The sequence below is a fragment of the Cariama cristata genome, unplaced genomic scaffold, assembly GCF_000690535.1.
Source record: "Cariama cristata isolate BGI_N322 unplaced genomic scaffold, ASM69053v1 scaffold19029, whole genome shotgun sequence".
Taxonomy (NCBI): Eukaryota; Metazoa; Chordata; class Aves; order Cariamiformes; family Cariamidae; genus Cariama; species Cariama cristata.
The window spans coordinates 1-22329 of NW_009636565.1; the positions used below are offsets into that span (position 1 = coordinate 1).

General features: G+C 36.9%; 1 protein-coding gene across 1 annotated transcript in view; it reads left to right on the top strand.

Moving 5' to 3' along the window:
* The first annotated feature begins 2907 nt into the window (after positions 1 to 2907).
* The window catches only part of PARG (poly (ADP-ribose) glycohydrolase), a 65777-nt gene continuing 46355 nt past the window's right edge, over positions 2908 to 22329 (top strand). The window contains exons 1-6 of the mRNA XM_009707964.1: positions 2908 to 2966; positions 5421 to 6404; positions 8900 to 9083; positions 10249 to 10371; positions 11665 to 11748; positions 12842 to 12916. Of these exons, the coding sequence (XP_009706266.1) occupies positions 5464 to 6404; positions 8900 to 9083; positions 10249 to 10371; positions 11665 to 11748; positions 12842 to 12916 (1407 nt within the window). The 5' untranslated portion in view covers positions 2908 to 2966; positions 5421 to 5463. The remainder of the gene's footprint in view (positions 2967 to 5420; positions 6405 to 8899; positions 9084 to 10248; positions 10372 to 11664; positions 11749 to 12841; positions 12917 to 22329) is intronic.

Here is a 22329-nt window from a genome sequence, read left to right on the forward strand (position 1 = left end):
GTTGCGGTGTCCCTCTCTGCTGCTTACTGCGTCCCTGCTGTGCTGCTGTTTGCGTGCTACGCTGAAGGGAGGGCAGCGTTAAATGGCGAGAGGCCGCTTGTGCCGGTGCACGTAGCCGCTCCGGAGCTGGCCTTCAGTGCCGGGCTTGAATCGTCTTTAGCTTAGCTTCCCGGGGCCGGCGTGTCCCGTGTGCCCGAGCCTGGTGGCGTGGGGCAGTGCGCGTTGCTGCCCTTTGGAGACGGCTTTGAGTACAGGATCGTTATCCTGGCTTTGTGCCGGATTCTTTATAAACTTGCAGTAACAGTGCAGCCATCCAAGTGAGGTGTGAGCTGCTAAAGGTAGCGAGTTTGGTCTACGAGAGGACAAACACTTGCTGCAAGAGAAACGCCGTTCAGCGGGGTGTTGTGCCAGGCTGTCACGGCGGGGAGGGCTAAGGGTAATGACAGGAACCCACATGGGCAAGTGGCCGCAGGCCTGGAGTGCTGCTGGCCCTGAGGGGCTCTCCTGCTGTGTAACAAAGCCGTGTAGAAAAAGTTCCCACGTGGCTTCCTTAAGTTATTTTTATTTGAAGCTAACGCGGTCAAAATAAAATTTTAATGCACAATAACGTACCTATTTCAGGAATAGAAAGGAATGCAGGGAAGGGAAAAAAAGCCAAACAGATTTGCTATGGTCTTCGGTTCGTTAGCTAAACCTCAGTAACCAGTAACTAAGAGGCAACTTTGAGTAGATAATAATTTGAAGTTACATGTATGCACTCCTACAGAGTGATAAATAAGAATCTTCTAAAAATTCAGTTGTTTTCCTCAGTGGTGGATTTTGAGGGATGGTTTGGTTTTTTGGGAATGATTTGGGGAATCTTGAATAGAAATTTAGAGACCACTTTAAAAAAATTACACCAAAATCTGGTTTTATTGTTTACACTGAACATAAGCATACGTTGTCTTTCTGTTGCCTCTTATGTTTTTGCCACCTTATCTGTAGCAAAAGGAGATAGTAGTAGTATTACAGAAAAAATGATGTGTGTAAGGTTGGTTATAGGGCTTAAGTGGCTAGTCAGATGTTAAAGTTCAGACCAAAGCCACTTCATTCTGTCCTGCTGCTATCATTTCAGTTTATTATGCTAATGAACAAGTATTCCTTTCTCAGTGCAACTTTATGCCTCAAGAGGTAGTCAGCTGCCTTTGAAGAGGTTTATTTGTCCCATGTTTTAACATGTCCCTTCTAGATTATTTTTTTTCTGGCTGCTTCTTTCCCCTTTCCTGTAGGCAATTTGTGTTAACACTTCAAATATAAGAAGGTGAAATTTGGTAAACAGAATGACTAATAGACTTCAGTTTTAGTAACTCTTTAGAAACAAAAATATTTGAGTTCATAAAATCTATTAAGCTGGTTTTTTTGTCTGAGTGGGGTGAAGCTGAGCGTTTGTTGAAAAATTGAATGACTGAGTATGGCACAGGTATCCTTGTGCCTGTAATCTGCAAACAGCGTGGTGTTACTCCCTGGTGACCTAGTCACATGGTGGCAATTTTGCACTGTTGTTTGTGCTGTTTCAGAAGAAGTTAAAATGATGTAAACATTTTCTAGAGATTGCTTTTTAATTCTAGAAATTCTGTACTTTCGTTGAGGATATTTGATAATCAGCTGTGGAAAAGTGTTCAAGGCCTCCCAATGTTAGGGAAGGCGTTTATGAAACAATGTCTCTTAAGTTACCTATGGCCTAAGCTACCTATGCTACAAGTTACACAATGTCCCTTTGCAGTAAAATGCTGAGTCTTTCCATAGTGACTATTAATCAGAATAGCCAGATCTGCTGTACTGGTTTTTAAGTTCTGCAAAACTACTGTTGCAATAGGGGAACTAAAAATTTTACTTACCTCGTTGAAAGCAGTGAGTAAAAACCTTGCACGGTCAGCAGCGGCAGGTAGGTAACTTCTCTTGGCAAATAGAAAGAAAGGGAACTGAAGCTAGTTGCCAAATTTTCAGAATTACCTTTACATAGCAACAACAAACCAAAACTAAAAAAACCCTACTATATTAATGAAGATTACTTTCCCGTTGTGAAATAACTGCTTTGAGGTTTTTTCTCCCTATTACCCCTGCAAGTCTCGACATAATTAGTTCATGCGCTGCTGTTCTATTGAAAGGTTGTCTGAACTGCAACATCACAGAGATAAGACTGATCACACTGACTGGAGCTGTGTTGGTGGTAGCAAATCTGAAAAAAATTGTCCTTCACATTTTGTTGCTGTTTAGAGAAGTAAGCATTGATAGACTTTACAAATTGTTTATGGATGGAGGGGAAAAGAAAAAGTCCTTTTCTCAGCACTTGTCACCAGCGTATACAATCTTTATAAGCCTCATGCTTCACAGTGTGCTTCATACAAATAAGGTTCTCAGCTGAGTATTCTAAGATGTGTGTTTGTTAAGTGTGTGTTTGTTTGTTTTAAGCTATGTCATATTGCCTCTTCGTTCCAAAATTCAGCAGAAGTCTTTCAGGGCTCACTGTGGTGGTGATTAAAGGTGATAATGAGAGCTGCAAAGTTCAAGGGTGGGTGTGTTGGTTGGTTGGTTTGTTTTTTAAATCTAGAGATTCACTGTATGTTTTTAACCATATTAAAAAAAAAAGTTGAATGAAAAAAACCCAAACCACCACATACCAAACCTGGCATTTATGAAGATTATTACAGAAGCTACAGCTGCTGACTGATACAAGTTAAATATTGCATCACGTGTAGTTTTAATAGTGTTAGTGTTTGGATGCCCCCTATAGTAGAAATGATAATGAGGATTTAATTGAGGTTTTTGTCTTCATCCAGTACAAGTTCTTATTCATATGGAATCATGTTGCAGTTTTATCATGTTTCATGTAATAATGTAGTCAACTGTGGTTTTTCAGTTTGTAAACAACGGACAATTACCACTTGGTTGGAGAATAAAGGACCCAAGACAACTGAGTCTAAAAGGTAAAATGTACAGCATACATATCAAAAGTTGTGGTCTTTGCGTGGGCCTGTGGGGAACTCAAAGTGCAGGTTGCCAGTACGGCTAGCTACTGAAAAAAAGGCAACCCCGTTTCTCCTGCTTTCCTTACCTTGGCACATCCTCTTGAGTATAACTAACTGGCAGACTTTCACTACAAAAAGCTAACTAGTTCTCCACCCTCCCCTCTAACCCCCGCAAAACCAAACTTCTTTGCTGACAGCTTCCTGAAGCACCTTGCTGTTTAGGTGAGTATCTACTCCTGCTTCTGCAAAGAAAAAGCTGGGAACCTGCAGCAAGAGAAGGCAAAGTGGGACTGCTGCTTCCAGTGGCAACCAGCCACTAGATCGAGTTCGCTGTAGAGCAATAACAGTTACAGATTTTGTCTTATGGTCCTGCATTCAACTTGCAGTTCTGTTGTTAATTTACAGACAAAAGTCTGTTTTGACTCATCTCATTGGGCTGTGATTGTAGTATAAGCATGTGCAACTTGATTTAATTTGGACCAGAATTTACAGGTGCTCAAATGTACATTCAGGTTATTTTCTGAAAGATGTGAAAGTTTTGCTGCCGAATGATACCAGGTAAAGTTTGATATTTTCTGCTAGTGTAGTCTGTCAGGAGCGATGTGTGCAAGGCAGCATTAAAATTAAACTCCTAAGAGTTTATATATCTGGTGCAGAGGAATATCAGATATTATTTTTCTAGAATTGCAATTGTAAATATGCTGGTTTATTTTTCATTTATGTTTGTTAATAAATAGAAATTGAAATCCATAGCAGTACTAAAATAGCTAGGTGAACTTGTGATAATGATTAATACAGAAGTACACAGGGCTCAACTAGAGGTTCACAGACTGCAGTAAAGCAAAGATGTTAAGAGGATGCTTAAGGAGGGAATGAATATATATATAATTTTTTTTTAAGATTCCCTTTAGAGTATGGCTTTTATATGCCCTCCTTCAGCCCTGCTGACAGGTTACAGCCTGCTCAGTTTAAAGCAGCAGATTAGTCGTGTAAACACTTCATGTTCCTTTCTGTTGCAGTTAACATCACAATTTTAATTTATTTGAATTTGAACGCTGTGTGTTAGATTTGATTTCTCATCTTAAGTTGACAACAGATGTTGTCAATACCTTTAAAGATTTATTGAGATAGTAGCAGTAACTTTCATTTTTGTTCATCAAAATTTTCAATGCAGGAACAAATGCATAGATGAGGGGTTAAGTTATCATAATGTAAACCCCTCTAAAATACTTTTATTTTTTAAATAATCTTCCTAGGGCTGAAGTTCCAAGCTATCATCTCTTGCTCCAAGCCCCTTTATTTTTTTTTTCTTTTTGTTCTGTAGTGATAGAGGTGTGAATGCTATTTCTTTATTCAGAATGCTCTTTTAAAGAGGATCCGTTATCGTTCATGGAGAGAATTAATGCCTTCAGGAATCTATTGAGATGTTCAGTTGCTGAATTTAGGGTTGTGTGATAATTGCATATTTTTCTATTTGGTATAGATGGGAAACTGGGCAATAACCAGACGTATAGAGTTTAGTATGCTTAGTTCACATTGGTTATATAAAATGTTGTAACAATATATTCAGGAGAAGGTGTTGTTCAGAGTGGTATATTCACCATGACTAGTCAGGTTTTTTAATATTCATATGATGTCTAAATATTTTTCTTTATCAATACACTGACACAAAAATTACTATACAAGTGTGGAATGACTGTCCGTCTTGAAAAGTTTCATCTACTCATACAAAACTCGCTTCATTTCCCTATGTAACTGTTAGGACACATTTCTTTCTATTCTTGTGTAAGACAGCACAGGACAAACTAGGTTATTTTTCTCTTAAAAAATAATAAATTATTTAATGTGTCTTAATTTTCTTATCACTTCTAAATATATTTTATGCCTTTGTATTGTGATTTTTTTTTTTTGAGGACTCATGAGATGCTTTTGAAAATAAGGAAGTAATAGGATGTTTTTGAGACTGTGGACTACTGTGTCCTGCTCTTCTGAAAGATGAATTTGTAGCTCTGAGGGAATGACTATAAAACCATTTATTTCCTTGCTCACTGTATTTAACCGATTAAAATGAAAGTTAACAAGGACTTTATCATGACTTCTAACTTTTTTCACCTGGAGAAGATAACTAAATAATAGCTTAATACGGTTTAGATTTGAAAATAAGGATAATGAATCACTGGAATAGATTTCTAAGGGAAGTAAATGATTCATCATCCTTTGGAGCCTTTAAATGGAAATAGGTTGTTGCTGAGCTATATTCCCCGGTGCAGTAAAACTTGTTGATCCTGGTAGCACTCGCTTACACAGTATAATGGGTAGAATTTTGTAGTTTTTATTGTATGTTTAAAAAATCTGTGTACAGAAATTTCATTTGGAGGTAAGACATTAAATTCCCTTACTTCTCTTCCACAGCTTACACAGCAAAATTAATAACAATACCGAAGCAAATCCCAAGATGACTTCCATTAAAAAAGAGAACTTTTGCGAACATGATGTGAAAAAGCTGGAGAATATTTGTCAGCAAAATTACTCAAAAGTATCTGTGGAAGTTGGTGCAAAGCATGCAAATTTGCCTCAAACAGGCAGCATGTATAACTGGGAGGCTGAGGACAAAGATCCAGTCTTAGACACAGAGCCTGTGAAGGGGATGCAGTCTGGAGACCTCTTTAAAAACGCCAACATTGATCAGATGCACAAAACAGGCAAGCAGGCTCAGAGAGGCTGTGAAGAAAGCAGTGACAATTGGACTCAGAGGAAATTATCATCAGACCGGTCTTTGAAAATGGGAAATACAAAACTTTCTTCAAAAGACAGTGAGACAGATGGACAAGTGGCTTCATGCAATTCACAGAAGCTAAAGAGTTGCAATTCTGTCTGTTTAATGGGTCAACAAGAAGAAGGGGATATAGTTCCAGAAAGTCCTCTTTCAGATGCTGGTTGTGATGCTTGTATATCTGATCATGGAGGTCCTGGGAAACGGAGCAAATGTCAGAGTAGTTCAGGGGATTCGCCTGCTTTTGAGAAAGAAAGTGAACCGGAGTCACCGATGGATGTAGATAATTCTAAAAATAGCTGTCATGGGTCAGAGGCTGATGAAGAAACGAGTCCTTTTCTTGATGAGCGAGAGGAGATTAATATGTCTAAATCCATAAACAAATCTTTTAGAATTCAATATGGGGATGCTGAACTGGAGTCAAGAAAGTCACGTTTTTCTACCAAGGGCGGTGAAAGCTTTGAGGAAATAGATAATTCTGTTAAAGAGGACAGTCTGCATACAAAGTCACCTGGGATCTTTCCTGCTCCTTCATCAGAATGCAAAGGTGCAAAGCAGGTTGTGAAGAGAGACTCCAAAATCACCTCTCACTTCATGAGGATACCTAAAGTTGAGGAGAAAAGGTAGTGTTCTATCTACCTCTTCATCTGTTTTTTCACACTCAAAAATTTCCTTTTTGGCGATAGCACTTTGGAGGCTGGATTGTATAGAGTTTTGCAAAATGTATATTAAGACACAAAGACAACTTTGCTGTAAGCTTGAAGTAACTTATTTTTAATGAGACTACTTGTGGGTTTATTTTAAAGGGTATGTTTGTCCAGTGCAGGTTTTTTAAATCATTGGAGATCTGTTAAAATTGGGAATTAAAGACACTGTAGGAAGTTGATTTCCTAAGACCATGGGATTTTTAATGCTTGAAAATGAATGGTGGTACAGGACTGCTTTATGGAGTATAGCTCTAGCATTCATTATTTAATTCGGAATACTCGAGGAAACTTCTGTTTCCTTGGTTCTTTTAGTTTCATCTGTCAAAAGTACTGAATCTATTTTGTTGAAGCGTCAGTGGTACTGATGCTTTGATTGAAACAGACATGAAAAATTTCACTTTTGAAAGCAGTTGGAGAGATGTGTGTCAGTGGTTTTCAGGGTTTTTTTTTACTTTACTCATAGTTTGAGAGAGAGAAGGACTGATGATTACACACTACAGCAATGGAAATAGAAGTCCTGATTGACCCAGGACTCCACATGCTAGGTGTTGTGTAAGGACAAAAGGGTAATCTCTGCTCTGAAGAGCTTCGATTTCAGTAGGAGCTGAGAAAGTGAATAAACAGCAAAGTAGTAAGCAGAAACAAGAGGACTGTGTGTGTTGGTGTAATAAGCAATTATCTCGGTAGTCTCAATTCCTTAAAGTAGGACAAGAAAGTAGTTTTGCACATCTTTACTGGGAGGTCCTTCCTGGATGTGAGGAGCAGCAGAAACCATACCTTTCAAGGAAATGAAGAGGATGATGGAGGGTGGCTAGCTATCAGCAGGAGCTTGCATTTGAGAAATCTTAAGAGATTAGTAAGCTGAGAGTGAATTTGGAAAACAAAAAAAGGTAGTTCTTAGGAAAAATGGGTGATGAAGAATTTGCTAAAGAAAGTGTGGAAAAGGGGGTCGTAAAGTTTCAAATGATGGGTTTAGGGTGTACTCTTTTTCAGTAATTTAAACAAACCGCTGTTGTAGCAAAGCAGCAGAAGTTGAGGCTTGCATTTGTCGGTGCTAGAGCATCGTGTGTTACACTAAATCCATGCATGAGAAGGGAAACTTGTGCATAAGTTTTTTGCTGTGTGGATAGATGGGAATCCTAGCAGTGCTTTACAGAATAGTTAGTGAGGTAGAGTATGAGGCTGTAGAGAGATTTTTTTTTCCCCTTTTCTTTTTGGGGCCTAAACAAGATGATGTGAAGGTTATAAACTTCAGTGCCGGGCACAATAGTGGTACTGCCTATGGTGCTTAAGAGGGCAATTAGAAAATCTTAAAGCTTTCCTCGTGGTTTTTGTTAGACCAAGTCTACAGCAGATAATAGAGTGGCTCAGATCTTAACTTGCGGAGAAAAAAGCAATAGTGTATCAAACGCGTTTCAGTCCTCAGTAATGCTATGTTGGAGTTATCCTTTGGCTCTTAGATGAGCACAGGAGGCCTGTACCCAGTGGCACGCTGATGTGCGTACGCCGTTTGCGTGCGATCAGCCAGGTTGGAGGCATTGTCTGCGCCTGAAGATACTGGCATATGCATAGACACAGTGAACAGGTTGGACAACTTTATCCAAGGGTGGAGTAAGTTTGCTAAGGAGATTTTAGAGGTCTAAACAGTACCTCAAAGTCTAGGCTTTGAACTTGTTTTGCATTCTACTCTGAGAACTTTCTCTTGTGTGAGAAATATCTGGTGTGTTACATCAAACATACAGCAGGTTGGGGTTTTTCTTCCCCAAAACATCTCAGATCCATGGAAGCACCTTTGGTTGTTAAAGAGGATTAGTTCATCTGCTCATGCATATATTTGAATTTCGCAAGTGTTTTTTGGATTGCTTTTAAATTTCTACTTCCGTTGCAAGTATTGTATAGCTGGCATGAAAAATACAACCCTAGTGAGAAAGGGTGGTTAAGAAGTTTGTGTTTGGGGTGATGTTTTTGGTTTTTTTTAGTTTGAAGGAGGAATATGTGCATCTGTGCATGCACATGTGTTTGCTTTCTAACAGTTGAGAAGGGGCTGTAGAGGGTACCCTGACAAATGCAGACCAAGGAGTCTGTATCCTGTCCTGGGATAAACAGATCCTGTTGGGAAAGAGCATGACTCTGCAGAGGAGAACCCTGCCTTGCTAATGTATTGCAGTTCTGTGAAGGTTTTTGTAAGCCTGTATAGATGTTTTGGTAGACATCACGTACTTGTGTGTGTTGGGGAGGAGGAGATTGTTTGGGGGGGTCCCCAGATAAAGCTTTGGCTTGGGGTCAGAGCAAAGGCTAGCAAAGAAACTGACTCTGTTATAAACATAACCCTAGAGTGGAAGTTTGTGTATTTGCCTGTCATGTTTTTCAGTGGAAATAAAATGTTGCAATGTATTTTATTTTAACAGCAGAAAAGAAAAATGTGAATTCAAACCCCAGAGGCCTGGAAGGAAGATTCCTAAATATATGCCACCTCCTCTTCCAGCTAATAAGAAGTGGTTTGGGACACCAATTGAAGAGATGAGAAGAATGCCTATGTGCGGGGCCCGTCTTCCTCATCTGCGACCCTCAGCCAATCACACAGTAACCGTCAGAGTATGATAATTCACTATATTACCTGAAATCAAATTTCTTACTGAATTGTTCAATAATATGGAATGCCAAATATTAGTCTTACAATATTAGCAGGTTATGGAAATCTTTCTTTGCTGTTCCTTGTGAGCAGACTGGGGCAACTGATTTTCCTGAAAATTTACTTTTCTGATGCACAGAACTAGGATATTAATAACCAGAAGAAATGTAATTATGGTTTTGCTGCCTGTAGTTTGTTAGGGACAAGTATTTTTCTTTTGCATAGGGGTGTGTTTGTACTTCCTTGTCCAAGTTGTAAACTGTGGGAATTTAAATATGTCTGCAAGTAAAATTTGTACTTCAACATTTTCATGTTGTATTTTCATTTTAATATGATTCTGGTTTGGGTTCAAGATATACAAAAGACTCAAGATATTCAAGATATGAAAAAAACAAAGAATAAAGAGGAGTTTCTAGCAATTTTAACCCAGCATTTTAAATCAGATCTGTTATATTTGCCTTTAATCCTTTGGAGTAGTATGCAGTCAAATTATTGTTGAAGTAAAACCTATGACCACAAACCTGTAGGGTCATGGATAAATCACAAACAAAAGTGAAGTACATTAAGTTTAAATGCAAGTTCTGAGAGAATCAGTGCTGCCAGAAGGCTGTACAGCAAATTAAGTCTTTAAGAACATCACGTTATTTGTGGTTACGTTTCTCATATTCTGTGTAGTAAACTTGAAATATTGCTATATCTATAATAATTTCTCATCCTCTTCAGTGTTAGATTAAAAAATGTTATTTCTGCACATGACTATGGTTAGATTTGAAACCACATTTTCAAAATATTTGAATGAAACTATGTAGATACTTAAATTAATAAATGAAGATGTATTTAGCTGATAATTGGACATAAAGTAATTGTGTGTATTACCCTTATTTCAGTGTGTTTCAAGAGTTCAAATAATAAGGTGGTGGTCTTTTCACCAAGTATGACATAAGAGTAACAGAGTAACAGGTGGATTTTATTCTAACTGAATAACTGTTGGTTTGTAGCTTTCCCCTTTCCAAAAAGGGTGGCTGTAGATGAGAGTTTTTTTCAACTGTGTTTTTGCTTACTTTTTCTTTCTTCCATTTAAAAACTTGAAAGTAGAGTCTGAGCTTTTTACCCCCTTCTGTGTTGCAGGTAGATCTCCTGAGGGAAGGAGAGGTGCCTAAACCTTTTCCAACTCACTACAAAGATTTGTGGGACAACAAACATGTTAAAATGCCCTGCTCAGAACAAAACTTATACCCTGTAGAGGATGAGGTAAGATAAAGTATTTACTGTTGCATGATCAAATAAGTTTGTTTACATATAGATGAGTGTTCAGTTTACTGCATTTGTTCAGTTAGCAAATGGTGTGTATGGAATTGGAAAATCAAATAGATGAACATACCTGGTCTGAAAAGGTGGATTCTGGGTTGTGATGCTTCAGGCAGAGCAGAATTTTGTTTTGTTTTGTTTTCCTACTAATTGTTTTACCTAGCCATTGATTTAATGGTATATATATTTCTGTACTTATATGAAGTATAAGCTTATACTCCATATAAGTTGTATATTTATATACTTAATTTGGGATGCCAGTAGATGTGAATGAATTTGTAACCACATTCTGATTATAATATTCTGTCAGGTACTGCTGATAGCTTGAGGTGTATCTGTCTGCTGTTCCGCTAAAACACTGGCGAAGAGATTAGAGTTGGCCCTGCGTGGTTTGTTGATCTCGTATTTCTTGTCACTGCTCAAGACTTGCTTAAACATATCCACTGAAATATTTTAGACTGTGGTGAATAAAATAAGCAAGTATGCACTGTAGTGAAGACTGTATAATGGTTATTGATACTTGAATCTGGAACGGAGAATTTTTATAGCCTCTAGGAAGTACTCTCTGTCTTTTAATTTATCAGTTTTACAGATACAATACACAATGAATTTCATTGATGTTTCAGGGGTAAAGTGTTCATAAGATCTTTGTTGCCAGTTGAGCAAGATGAGTTGTCTCTGCCCTTGTGGTAGTCCTATAAGAAATGTCATAGCTTGCAATGAGACTTTCTGTTGAGGGAAAGTACCATGGATGTCTTAAATTTGGGTTGGTGCAAGAGTCAGCCACAGCAATATGCTTTTATAATCTGTGCCCTTATTGTTCTTAATATTATGTTTTTACAAAGTTTGTTCAGTTTATATTTTTGAGTTGCAGATTTTGTAAACTGTGGTCATGTTTTGTCTGCAAAATTCACTTCCTTCACAAGGAATGTACTGAACATTATCTTTCCTTCTTAAGATGGCATGAGGAAGAGTACTGCATACGTGGAAAAGAGCTCTTTATGAATTTTGTGAATGCTTCAGTTAAAAAGGAACTCTTAAGGAAGTAAAATGCAGTGGACTAGGAGTTGCAGAAGTACTGAACAGTTACTCAAAACGTGATTTATTTTAAAAGAACTTCACAAATAAAGCAAGCTGTTGAAAAAAAAAAAGTGGCAAGGAAGACAATTATTAGTAAATATGTCTTTCTGTTTTGAATAACTTGATCTGACTTTGTTTTGGGCTTTTGTTTTAAAGAATGGAGATAGAAGTGCTGGAAGTCGATGGGAACTAATCCAAACTGCATTACTTAACAAATTTACTTGCTCGCATGATTTGAAGGTAAGCTTGTCAATTTGAAATCAAGTCTATATACATATAAATACATTCAGGCTCTCTGTGTACTGTTGGTGATTCTGGCTCAGTCCTAGTTGTTTAATCACTTATAAAAATAAGTTTTAAAAAAATCTATGCTCATCAAGGGATTCCCTAATGAATTAAGGGTCTTAATTAATGAGTCTTAAGTGTTACCACTGAATTTATTAGGTATTATTAACATGAATTGTCTTTTATAAGTCTACACAGAACTGTGTTTGTCCAGTGGTATCTAGTTTGTGGTAAATGTAGTGTGTAGGCTTTTTCTCTAACCAGACGGTAGTGCAATGCACAGGTGAAAACGTTTGAAACAGTAACTGTTCACACCAGTATACCCCACTAAAATGACAACAATTCAAACTGCTGACAAAAATCTGTATGTTTTGGAGACTAATGTTCTGTTGATAACTCTTGTAGTTCTCATTGGCGTTTGAGTTGTGATTTGGAGCAGCTTAGAATTGCTATTACGTTTTTTGTGAAGAATAATGTAATTTAGGTTATACCTGAAAAGCAGGGAAGGGGGAAGATGCAAAACCTACAGAAAAACTTCAAATGATTAAATAGTGCTTCCCTGGCAACTAATAAGACTTTCGTGGTTAATACTATTTTATTTGGTATTTTTTATTGAGAATTTTTTAAAGGTGATTGTTGTTGTAAAGGACCTATTTAATTTTGTTGTGGTTCTGATTCTTTAAGTTCGTAAACTGGTAAACTTCTGCTATACTGCTGAGGGACACTTTTTGTTATTTTTAAAGACAGCAAGAATGGGGTGTGGAATGTTTGTGTTGTAAGTTGTAGGCAGATTCAGCATGCCTTATCTTGTTTTGTGCTAGGAGGAAAGACCTGTAGACTAAAGCTTATTCAATGCTAAACCTAAAATACAGGATTCAGTATCAGGGAGTTGCACCATATTAATACAGTGTTATGGATTTTTGGTAGGCTCTGTTACAGGTTTTAGCCACTAGATGGTAATGTTCCTTCAAAAAGGAAATTTCATGACATCCTTTTTCTTCTGTTAATAAGTATCCCTAAGCTTTGTTTTGTTGTGCTCTTTCACTAGGAGGCTATATTGAGATACAACGTTGCCTATTGCAAGAAATGGGACTTCACTGCTCTTACCGACTTCTGTGAGAAGGTAAACCAAGTTGATTTAAGATAGGGAGAGAAGTAAAATGTAAGTGACTACTTTGTCTATAAGTCTCAATGCTTTTGGCTTTATTTCCCTTTTCAAGAGTAAAGGTTTTGCAGTCATTATCTATGTGGACAGTTACTTGGCTGGTAACTTCAGTTGAAATGATAATTATACTTTATAAACTGGATTCATTTTAAATCTTGAACAGGCAATTTGGGTGCCTCAGTAACAACTAAGGTTACTGAAGATAAGGTGAGAAATGCCTTTGCTCTGTTTTATGGTAACCAGATTTATTAATAAATTGTATTAATATTTCCAGTGTAATGGTTTCTGTTTTTAAAAAGTGTTACTCTTTTTTTCCGTTTTTAAACAACTTTAATGTTATATTACAGTGGTGTTTGTATAGACTGCTTTGCTGGTCTAGCAGTAAAATTTTGCTATATGCTGAGATGATGAATTTAAACAGTAGAGCCTTTGAAAGATTGGGGTGATTTTATGACTTCATGTTGCCTTCCTGGAAGACAATGGAAAAGAAAAATATATAGCAGATGGCAAATGCAAGTTGGACTATTGTTAATGTACATCCTGACTGACGTTCAGAAACTATGCTAATTAAAGCAGTGTGGGAGATTAGAGATGAAATAGAAATTGTTGTATTTTTCTTCCACTAACTCAGAAGTGGTTTAAAAACATGTGTGCTTCGTGTTTTGGGAGGGGCTTGCTAGGCTGTATTAAGGTTCAGTGGAAACTAAATTTGATTTGAAGTTAATTTTGTTAGTTATGTATGTTTAAAATAGATGTCTGCTTAATTCATGTGATCAGAGGAACTGTTCTTTCTATTGCCTGTTTCCGTTGCGTATAGGGATGAGTTTTGGTTTCCATGCAACACAGTGTTGTTATTACTGACAGAAAGGACCTATAAAAATGCCGGTGGTATCATATTTGCCTGCCATGAGAGCTACTGTGTTTGCCCATCTTGCCAATCTAGTGGTTCCTTCTCTCATCTGTGGGGTCTCTGTTTTTTCTGGCTGTCATGGCTGGATGGTAGAGGCTATGGACATTTGGCTTCTTTGCTCCTCTTGACTCTTGTACTAACCGAAATTAACTTGGCCTGTTCAAGGGTTCAATCTTGTGTTACTAAAGAGCACGTATTTAAACTATTAGAATGTTTTAAAGTCCAGGCAATCTATTTATTTAGAAATCTGACTCGGAAATGTACCAGATTTGCATCGTATTGCTACAGACACAACTGAACTTGCCTTGACGTGTTCATATCGTGCATCTGGGAGTTTGGAAACTGTGGATGATTAGATTCAGAGATCATCAGCCAGGGAGAGTAAGTAATATCAGCTGTCTCCAGAGAAGAGAGGAACAATAGGGAAATAAACTATGTATCGGGCATCAATCTTTCACTGAGGGTGAAAAGGCAATTTCTGTCACCTGGGAATAATGATTTACTTGTGAGGTTCCCAGATGAAGAGAGGAGAGCTGTTTCAAAACATGGATTTTTAGACCACGGTGAGGAGTGTGCAGCGGTATATTAAATAAGGAACATTGAAGCACTATAAGACAGTGGCTCCATGTAGACAACAGGAGGAAAATCTTACCCTGGCTTAGTTTGTTGACTATATTGGATAATGAACAGAACATGCAGAGGGAATACATCTTGCAGAGAGATATTTAAATCTTTTCTGTTATTAAGGGATGTGTGAACTCTTCAGGTTCTGTAAATTACAAGACATCTGCTTTCACAGACTGTTTGTAGTCTGCTTAAGTGAGCAGCTATTGAGTGAAAAATTGAGATCCTCAGAAGTTGAGATCCTAATATAATAAAAGTTATTATATACTAGCTATAGGGAAGTGTAGCTTTTGAAATGACTTTGTTTGGGAGTTAATGATTAAGGGCTTACCATTGGCTTGTGTATTTTATTGTTTATCTTAGGGTTTTGAGGGAGCAGGGGAACTGTTTCAGGTGATGTTTGCTCAGCAGAAGTTGAGAGGGTTGGTTGAAAGGAAAGCTGGCTTCAGTAATGAGCCCAAAGGGAGGGGCAGCAGCTCAACAGAGGGAGAGTGAGTCACAAACATATATTGAAAGAAAAAGATTAAAACAGAGTCTATGATCCTCAAATATCTATCTATATTCTTGGGCACTATTGAATTCCAATACATTCTTAACCAAGAACTCTGTGGTCTGATTTAGAAGGGTCCACAAATCTGATGGGGTCTGTTTTAGTGATTCATTTAAGGCCACTGTATGCAGACGCTGCTTCAATAGGTCTATATTTTATAAATTTTATAAAGTACCATTTGTTGCTTTATCTTCCGATTCTGGACGCAGCTCACCTTATCTATTAATCTATTAAATGCTTTCATGTAAGTCTTACATTGTGTTTCCTATTTAAGTAGTTTCCTTCCAAATTACACAGTCAAAATATGCATTATTTTTAAATCCTACTTGTAAGATTCAAATCAATGTCCTTGTAATAAGGATAATTATGAGTTTCTTGGACTTAAGTTTATTTTTCTTAGGATTAAAACTTTCAGCTTTCCTAACTAATGGGAAATAAGTATCATGTATGTGAGCCAGGAGTTTTTTCCAAAACAACATACTCTGACATGTACAGGCTGACCAGTTTTACAGTTTGTCCAAAGCATTGTCAGAAGAGGGAGCCCTCGCAGTATTTTCAAAAGATTCATTTGGATGCCAGTTAATATGTGGAACTGAAATTCCTGTTTGTACGTGAAGTAAATTTGGGAGCTTGGGGTTTTTTGTTTCTTTTAAAAAGTTCATAGTGCCCATCAGTAATGTACGTAAAGCTCTCAGTAGCTTATTTACTTCAGGTGTCTGACAGTTTTGTTGTCCTCTGTGGAATTTTGACACTGTTATATTGATTTGTTTTGCCATCTGTTTGTTAATATTGGCAAACAGGCTTAGGATTTATTCAAGTTATTACTTACTGGATGAAAATTATTAGTGCTAATATTTTTCTTCTTACTTGCAAAATTCTTGTCACTTGGAAGTCATCTTTTCATCTGTTTTCCCGGAACTTACCTAGAAGCCAGACAGGAAAAAGTAAACAACAAGCAGAAAAGGAAATGTGAGGAAACCATTGTGGATGGAGCTGTCTTGAGACCTGCAATGTGTTGTAGATGAGCTTTATTTACGTGAATGATGATAGGTTGGGAATTTATTACATGCTTTTGATCCGCAGTGCTGCATACTGTAGTAGTTCTTATTTTTCTTTCTTGTAGATTTGCCCTTCCACTTCCAGGCAAGACCAAATTATTTTGCTTTTTCCCGAGTGGGTGAAATGAAAAGTCTAGTGAGGTCATTCTAGGCCCATGTCTTAGACTAATCTCCATCAACAGCAACTTTGGTTAAAGAGAAAAGTAGGGCTTTATCATTTAAGACAGTCACACGGTCTACTGCTTTAGATTGGGCCTGCTTGTTCTGGACATGTTTAGTTTTTATTGTATTGCTTTGAAGTCTCTTAGAGCTTAAGCATAATTCTTGTTAAAGTTGTTTCATGAGCTCTTCCTCTCATTGCTTGCATCTGTCCTGCACTTTCAGGAGCAGAGGAGTGTTTAAATCTGAAAATTATACAACATTGTATAAGCAGTGCATAACTTTCTTTAAAGGTGATCCTTCTTTTAAATTCAGTTTTAGTTGCATAGTGTACAAGAACTTGAGTCGGCAGGATTTATGTTGTGAAGCTTCAGGAACCTTCATGATATAGAACATCTGTTGCCATTAAAGTCTGAGCTCTTTTGAGGTGAACCAGTCAGGGAGCAGCCTCACAACTTGTTTTTGTCCTTTATAGTAGAGCTGTAACCTGAGCTCAAGCTGAGTTATTTGGTCCCATCTAAAACTTTTGAGCTTTAGCAGCAATACTTAAGTTAATAACAAATCTACTGAAAAAATATGTAAGAAAGCCAGATGCTTGAAGTGACAAAAAGGAACTCTGCAGGCAGTGAAACAACAATGGGCACTTTTATTGTCACGTGGTTTAATTTCAGTCTTCTGCTAAACTCCTTTGAAACCTGGAGAACAACTACAGCATTTGCATAATTTTAGCATCACAAAACAAAGGAATAATGCTCATATGCTTTCCAATTATTACTTGCAAGTTGTCTAAGTTAGGCTTTCCTGACGTGCTTCAGTAAAAGAAAATAATCAGATCTGGTCATCTGATTTTTAGGTACTCTTACTGCTTTTTTGTGTATGCAAGAAGAGAGGGACTCATGTTACCTATGCAGGACTATTAGCATTTAGATTCCCCAAATATTTGTATTTAAAAAGTTACTTTGTAAATTAATGTCTGTATGCTATTCAGTGCTGAAAAGGATTAAATCCAGTATTTAGGGATGTCATTAAAAGACAAACTGTCATCTCTGGTGATTACTCATGTATTGGAAATTGCAAATAGTTTAGACCAAAGTTTGATCTCTTAAGAAGCATAGACTGAAGATTGGACCTTAGGTAAATTTGTGGGGCATAGACAGCGATTGTCTCTAAGCTTCTGTGCGTCATCTGGAAAACGGATCACAATACATCTTGCAGATGTTCACATTGTATCCATAAATATTTTTAGGTTTGTCTGGACTCTTTGAGCTTGATCATCTGGATGGGAAGTTTGTGTCAATGAAATGGAGAAGGTACAATGAGAGGAGTCAGGAATGGTGTAAAGGTGTATTATAGTTTGCCTATGAGGAATGTCTAAATGAGCTAGGACTGTTTCATCTTTTCATCTTAGTTAAGAGAGAAGTGAGGAATGGGTATAAGTGGTGTCCAAAATGAATGTAAGAGAGGGTGAAGAGGAAATGACTCTTCATTGTTCTAGTACAACAGTTAAGGGACAGCAGATGAGTGTTCCTAGGCAGTAAGGGTTTCAAAACGAGACAAAAGTAATTACTTAGATAACAAATAAAAGGTTGTGGAACTGCTTGTCGGGGGATGTAGAGGATGCTATGGCTTTAGATCGGATTTTGAAGGGATTTGGAGAAATTGCTGGTAGGAAGATTCCATTGACATCTACAGATACTGTGGTGGACTCTGGAAATTTCTGGAACTGATTGCTGCAAGTAAAGAGCGTTGTGTGGAAATGCTGCTGATTGCTTGCTTTTCTTGCTGTTAGACTTTTCTAGGCATCTTTTCTTGATGGGCTTGCATGAACTTTTGTCCTTTTTTACATTCTTATGACTTTGCTGGGTTGAAGTTGAGAGGCAGAAGTGGCCTTGTCACGTGGACCCCATTGTGGCGTAGTACCGATGGAGACATTGCTGACAGAAAGGCATGGGGATCCATACACTAGCCTCTTCTAGGAGGACAAAATAATAAAGGTAATTGACATTTAAAATGTCACTCGCTTGAAGGAACTCTAAGTGCCTTTTAATTTTTTTTTTTTCCCAGGCTCTCTGCAGAACTTTAAACACTTGGTGCTTACTTAATGCAAGTAGGAAGACTTAAAAGGGATATGCTATTGGTATCTTTACGAAGACACTCTCTTGTTCTCCACTGTATAATACTCAATTTCCAACTGTTAGATTTGGCTTTTAGTGTAGGAAAAAGCATGTGCTTGTCTGCAATGCCTGTTTATGGATGTCTTACAGTCTTTTTGTCTTCTGGGAAAGCTATTTGAAGCCAATCAATCTATTTAATGACGAAGATCTGCGTATTTGCTGTTGATTCCCATATAAATTCAGCATTCAGGAAATCCTTTTGTATTATGAAAGAAACTGTGCAACCTTTACATTTGGATTTTTCTATGAGATTGAGAGAAACATGATAGTGCTTTAAAAAGACCAGTCTCTTCTCCAGTATGTACTTAATTGCAGAGAAGAACTTTCAGCATGAAGGAAAAGGAAGAATGTACCAGACCACTTTATCTGTGCTCCTTTTTCTCCTTTTCCAGTCAAGCATGAGTTCACTGGTTTTAGCCTCAAAACTGGCTGTTAGCAGTTTGGGTTTTTTTTATGGAACAAATCTCAGCTTATCCTAAAATCTCATAAAAAGCTATCTAGCAAGAAAACAAGGTCAGTTGTCAAGCTGAAGGAATATATTGCTATTTTTCTTCACCCTTTAGTTATGCTCTTACATGATATAGAATATGGGCTATTAAAAATATTTGTCTTGCAATTACAGGTGTAATTAGTTTTGAAACAGGATTAGAAAAGGAGTCCCATTTCTCCCTGCTTCTTTCCAGTAAAACTTGCATGACAATCCTACTTCTGGATGGTAGGTCCTTTTAGAAGACCGGAACAGTCAGGATGTGAGGCTTAATTACTGTCTACTTTTACGTGCAAGGTGTCTACCTGTAAATTTCCAGAACCTCACTTAATACCTTTTTCAAATTTTCCGTAGGTGTCACTTACAAATACATACTTATTAATGTATAATATGGAAGATACATATCTAAATAAATTCATTTATAAATACAAAATTTTCTATTTTCCATAAATATCACACATCCATATTGCAGATGTTTTGCTCTTCAAAAGCCTGGTTTTCTTTTCTTGAAAAATTGAAGGTAATAATTGTACTAGAAATTATTTTTCATTTGCAAAAATCCTTACTATTTGAATTTTGGCCTAGCAATATTCATATGGATATGTGCACATGCTTTCTAAGATAGCACTTTATTCTAATGCAGGTGTTCTGCGCAGATTCCATAATATAGGAAAATATTCTTAAAGTGAGGAGTAGTGAAGCTTATTACAATGAGTCTTATTTCTGTTAGTCAATGCTTTGGACTTAGGAATAATTAAAATAAATAGAAGGAAACTCTTATATTTCACTGAAAAGCCCAACAAATGTGTGTTATTGAATTGTGGCATAAACCTAGTAGAACCTGGGATAATATCTGCAGAATGTGCTTAGTGCGTTCTTTTTTGTCATTTTGTGGTTTCTCATTTGAATGTATGTTGCTACGTAGAGTGCTAGCACATTTGGCCTGAACTCTGTACTTTCAGAAAATGTCAGATGCGAGTAATTGAGTTAAGATGGAGCATATTAAATGTTTGAGAACTGAGCAGAAAAATCAGATATGCAAATATTGGCAGAATGTCTGCTTCCTCTCTAAGAAGAATTGGTTGCATTTTGAGATGACTGAGCTTGTTTGAATGAAATTAAGAACTGTCTTGTCAATTAAATACTCTACTTCAATTGGAAAATTTCAAACAGCCACGGAACCACACAACCTTTAAGTGTGTGTGTCGTTTTAACCTTAATAACCTTAATTTAATAACCTTAAGAAATTTTGGAAAATATACTTCCTTTTTTTAACATTATTTCCATTTTTATAAAAAAAAAACCTATAAATGCAAAAGCTGAAGATGATGCCTCTAGTATAGTGTAGTTGGATTATGGTTGAGCTCTGGATTTTCACTCATTTGAAAAAGAACACACTGTTTAAGAACACATGCTAGTGTTAAGTACATGCATACCTTGGGAGATTTTTATGTTCCAATAAGGCTTTACCCCACTTTTGTCTCCTAGCAGATCTTAGGAACCATGTCAGTCTTTCCTGTATGTTTTGTTGTTTGAATGACTTGCTTCAAAAAATGATTGCTGTAATCGGTGATACTGGACTAGAAGGAATTTTAAAGTACCAAATTGTTCTGGTGACTGGGTTTTTGATAAATCATTTTTATAATTGTCTGGACAGTACTAACAGAAGTGAGCATTGTACAGAGATGTCAGCACTACAAATGTAGGCTTTTAAGCAAGAAACAAAATGTCCCAAGGCTGAAAATAGCCTATCCATTGCTCCTTGCTGGATTTCATTTTAGTCCAGATGTTTTCAAACAATTTTCATTACATCAGATTACCTTTTTAAAATCTAAACTGAAAAGGTCTTTTGAGTGTGCCGTGAAGGGTTTTCTTTTCACAGTAGCAGAAAGGAATTTGTTCCCATATTGAACAAAATGTGAGCTTTTCTGGGGTGGGGGGAATATGCATTTTGTACAGATTCAAAACATTAGAAGCTAAGCATTGTAGAAGAGAAATAACATTGAGTGCTGAATTACAGGCTTATTCTTAGTCTTCTGTACTTTCTCACCAAAACAGTTGAGTATCTTTTAAGTAGTGTTTTGTAAGCACCATCACAATGACTATTGCATCAGACTATTGACTCAGAATTACCAGGGAAGGGGTATCTACACATAACAGGTGTAGAGTTTTAATTATGTTGTGTCTTAAGTGTTTGTGGATACTTAATGCTTTGAGAAAATGTAAAGATACATCCAGAGGATCTCTTCAGTAGTTTTTCACTGTATTTGAGAACATTACTGTTTAAAAAAGAAAAAAGAAAAAAAAAAAAACTAGTAAATATAAATGTTCTAGTTTTGAAAGCTATCTTCTGGTTGCTTTATCTTCTGGTTGCTTTTTTTGTTTTGGGGGCAGGGGGCTGATGAACAGATTTCTTTGCTTCCATTGGATTATGTATAAATAATCATTTATCCATGCTCACCTATCTATCCCAAATGACTAAGAGAAGCTCTTTTTGGTTGTGGTGGCTTTTCTTAGCTGCTTTGTGCCTTTAGATTTTTTTGTTTGTTTTAATGTCTGGAGCAGTTGGAATAAAAAACCTGATGGTCAAAGCTTTCAAGAGAAACACTCTCTGAAAAAGTGTACGTGGAGGTAGGGAAGTGATAAGAGGCATTGTCATTGTTAGGATGACTATGAAGGCATAAATGAAGTGTATTGTAACTATATTCCTGATTCTTCTGCTTTTTCATCTGAAAAACTTCATTTGTTTATATTACTGCCTTGCGGAATCTGTTACTAGTTGCCATGCATTCTTTAAAGAGCAGGTTTGCAAAGGTGGCAGAGTGTGTACCCTGGAGATGCTCCGAGGGTCTTATTTGGCCAATATAATCTTAATTACTGGATATTTTTCTCAATATATTGATTATTTTGAGTCTACAATACGGACGATCAAGCAAAAAAAGTCTTAAAGATTCATTGAAATCTACAATGCTATTGTGTTATCTTTAGTTGATCCTTCTTTTTCCCCTTCTGCCTCTGCTTGACTTGGGGGGGGAGGGGGAGGTTGGTGTTTTATTTTGTTTTTTTTGTAATGTAAAAGAAGAGACAGCTGTCGTAAGGGCAATAGCTATGTTGTCTCATGAAGCTTTTGGTACCAAGGTTATTGGTTTCAAAAGCAGTTGAAAAAAATTGTAGTTGGGTATCTGATGGATTTCGAAAGCTTCTACACTACGGTTCTTAGCAGATGTTTTTAAAATAATAGCAGTATTAAACATTGGGTTTTTTCCTCCCAAGTAGCGTGTTTAGAGAGGTAAAAGTTTTGAATGAACCTGGAAGTGGATCGTTTTCACCCTTAACTTGTGTCAGATGAAAAATTTTTTTTTTTTTTTTTTTTTTTTTTCTTTTTTCAGCCCCTCTTTTAAAAAAAGGC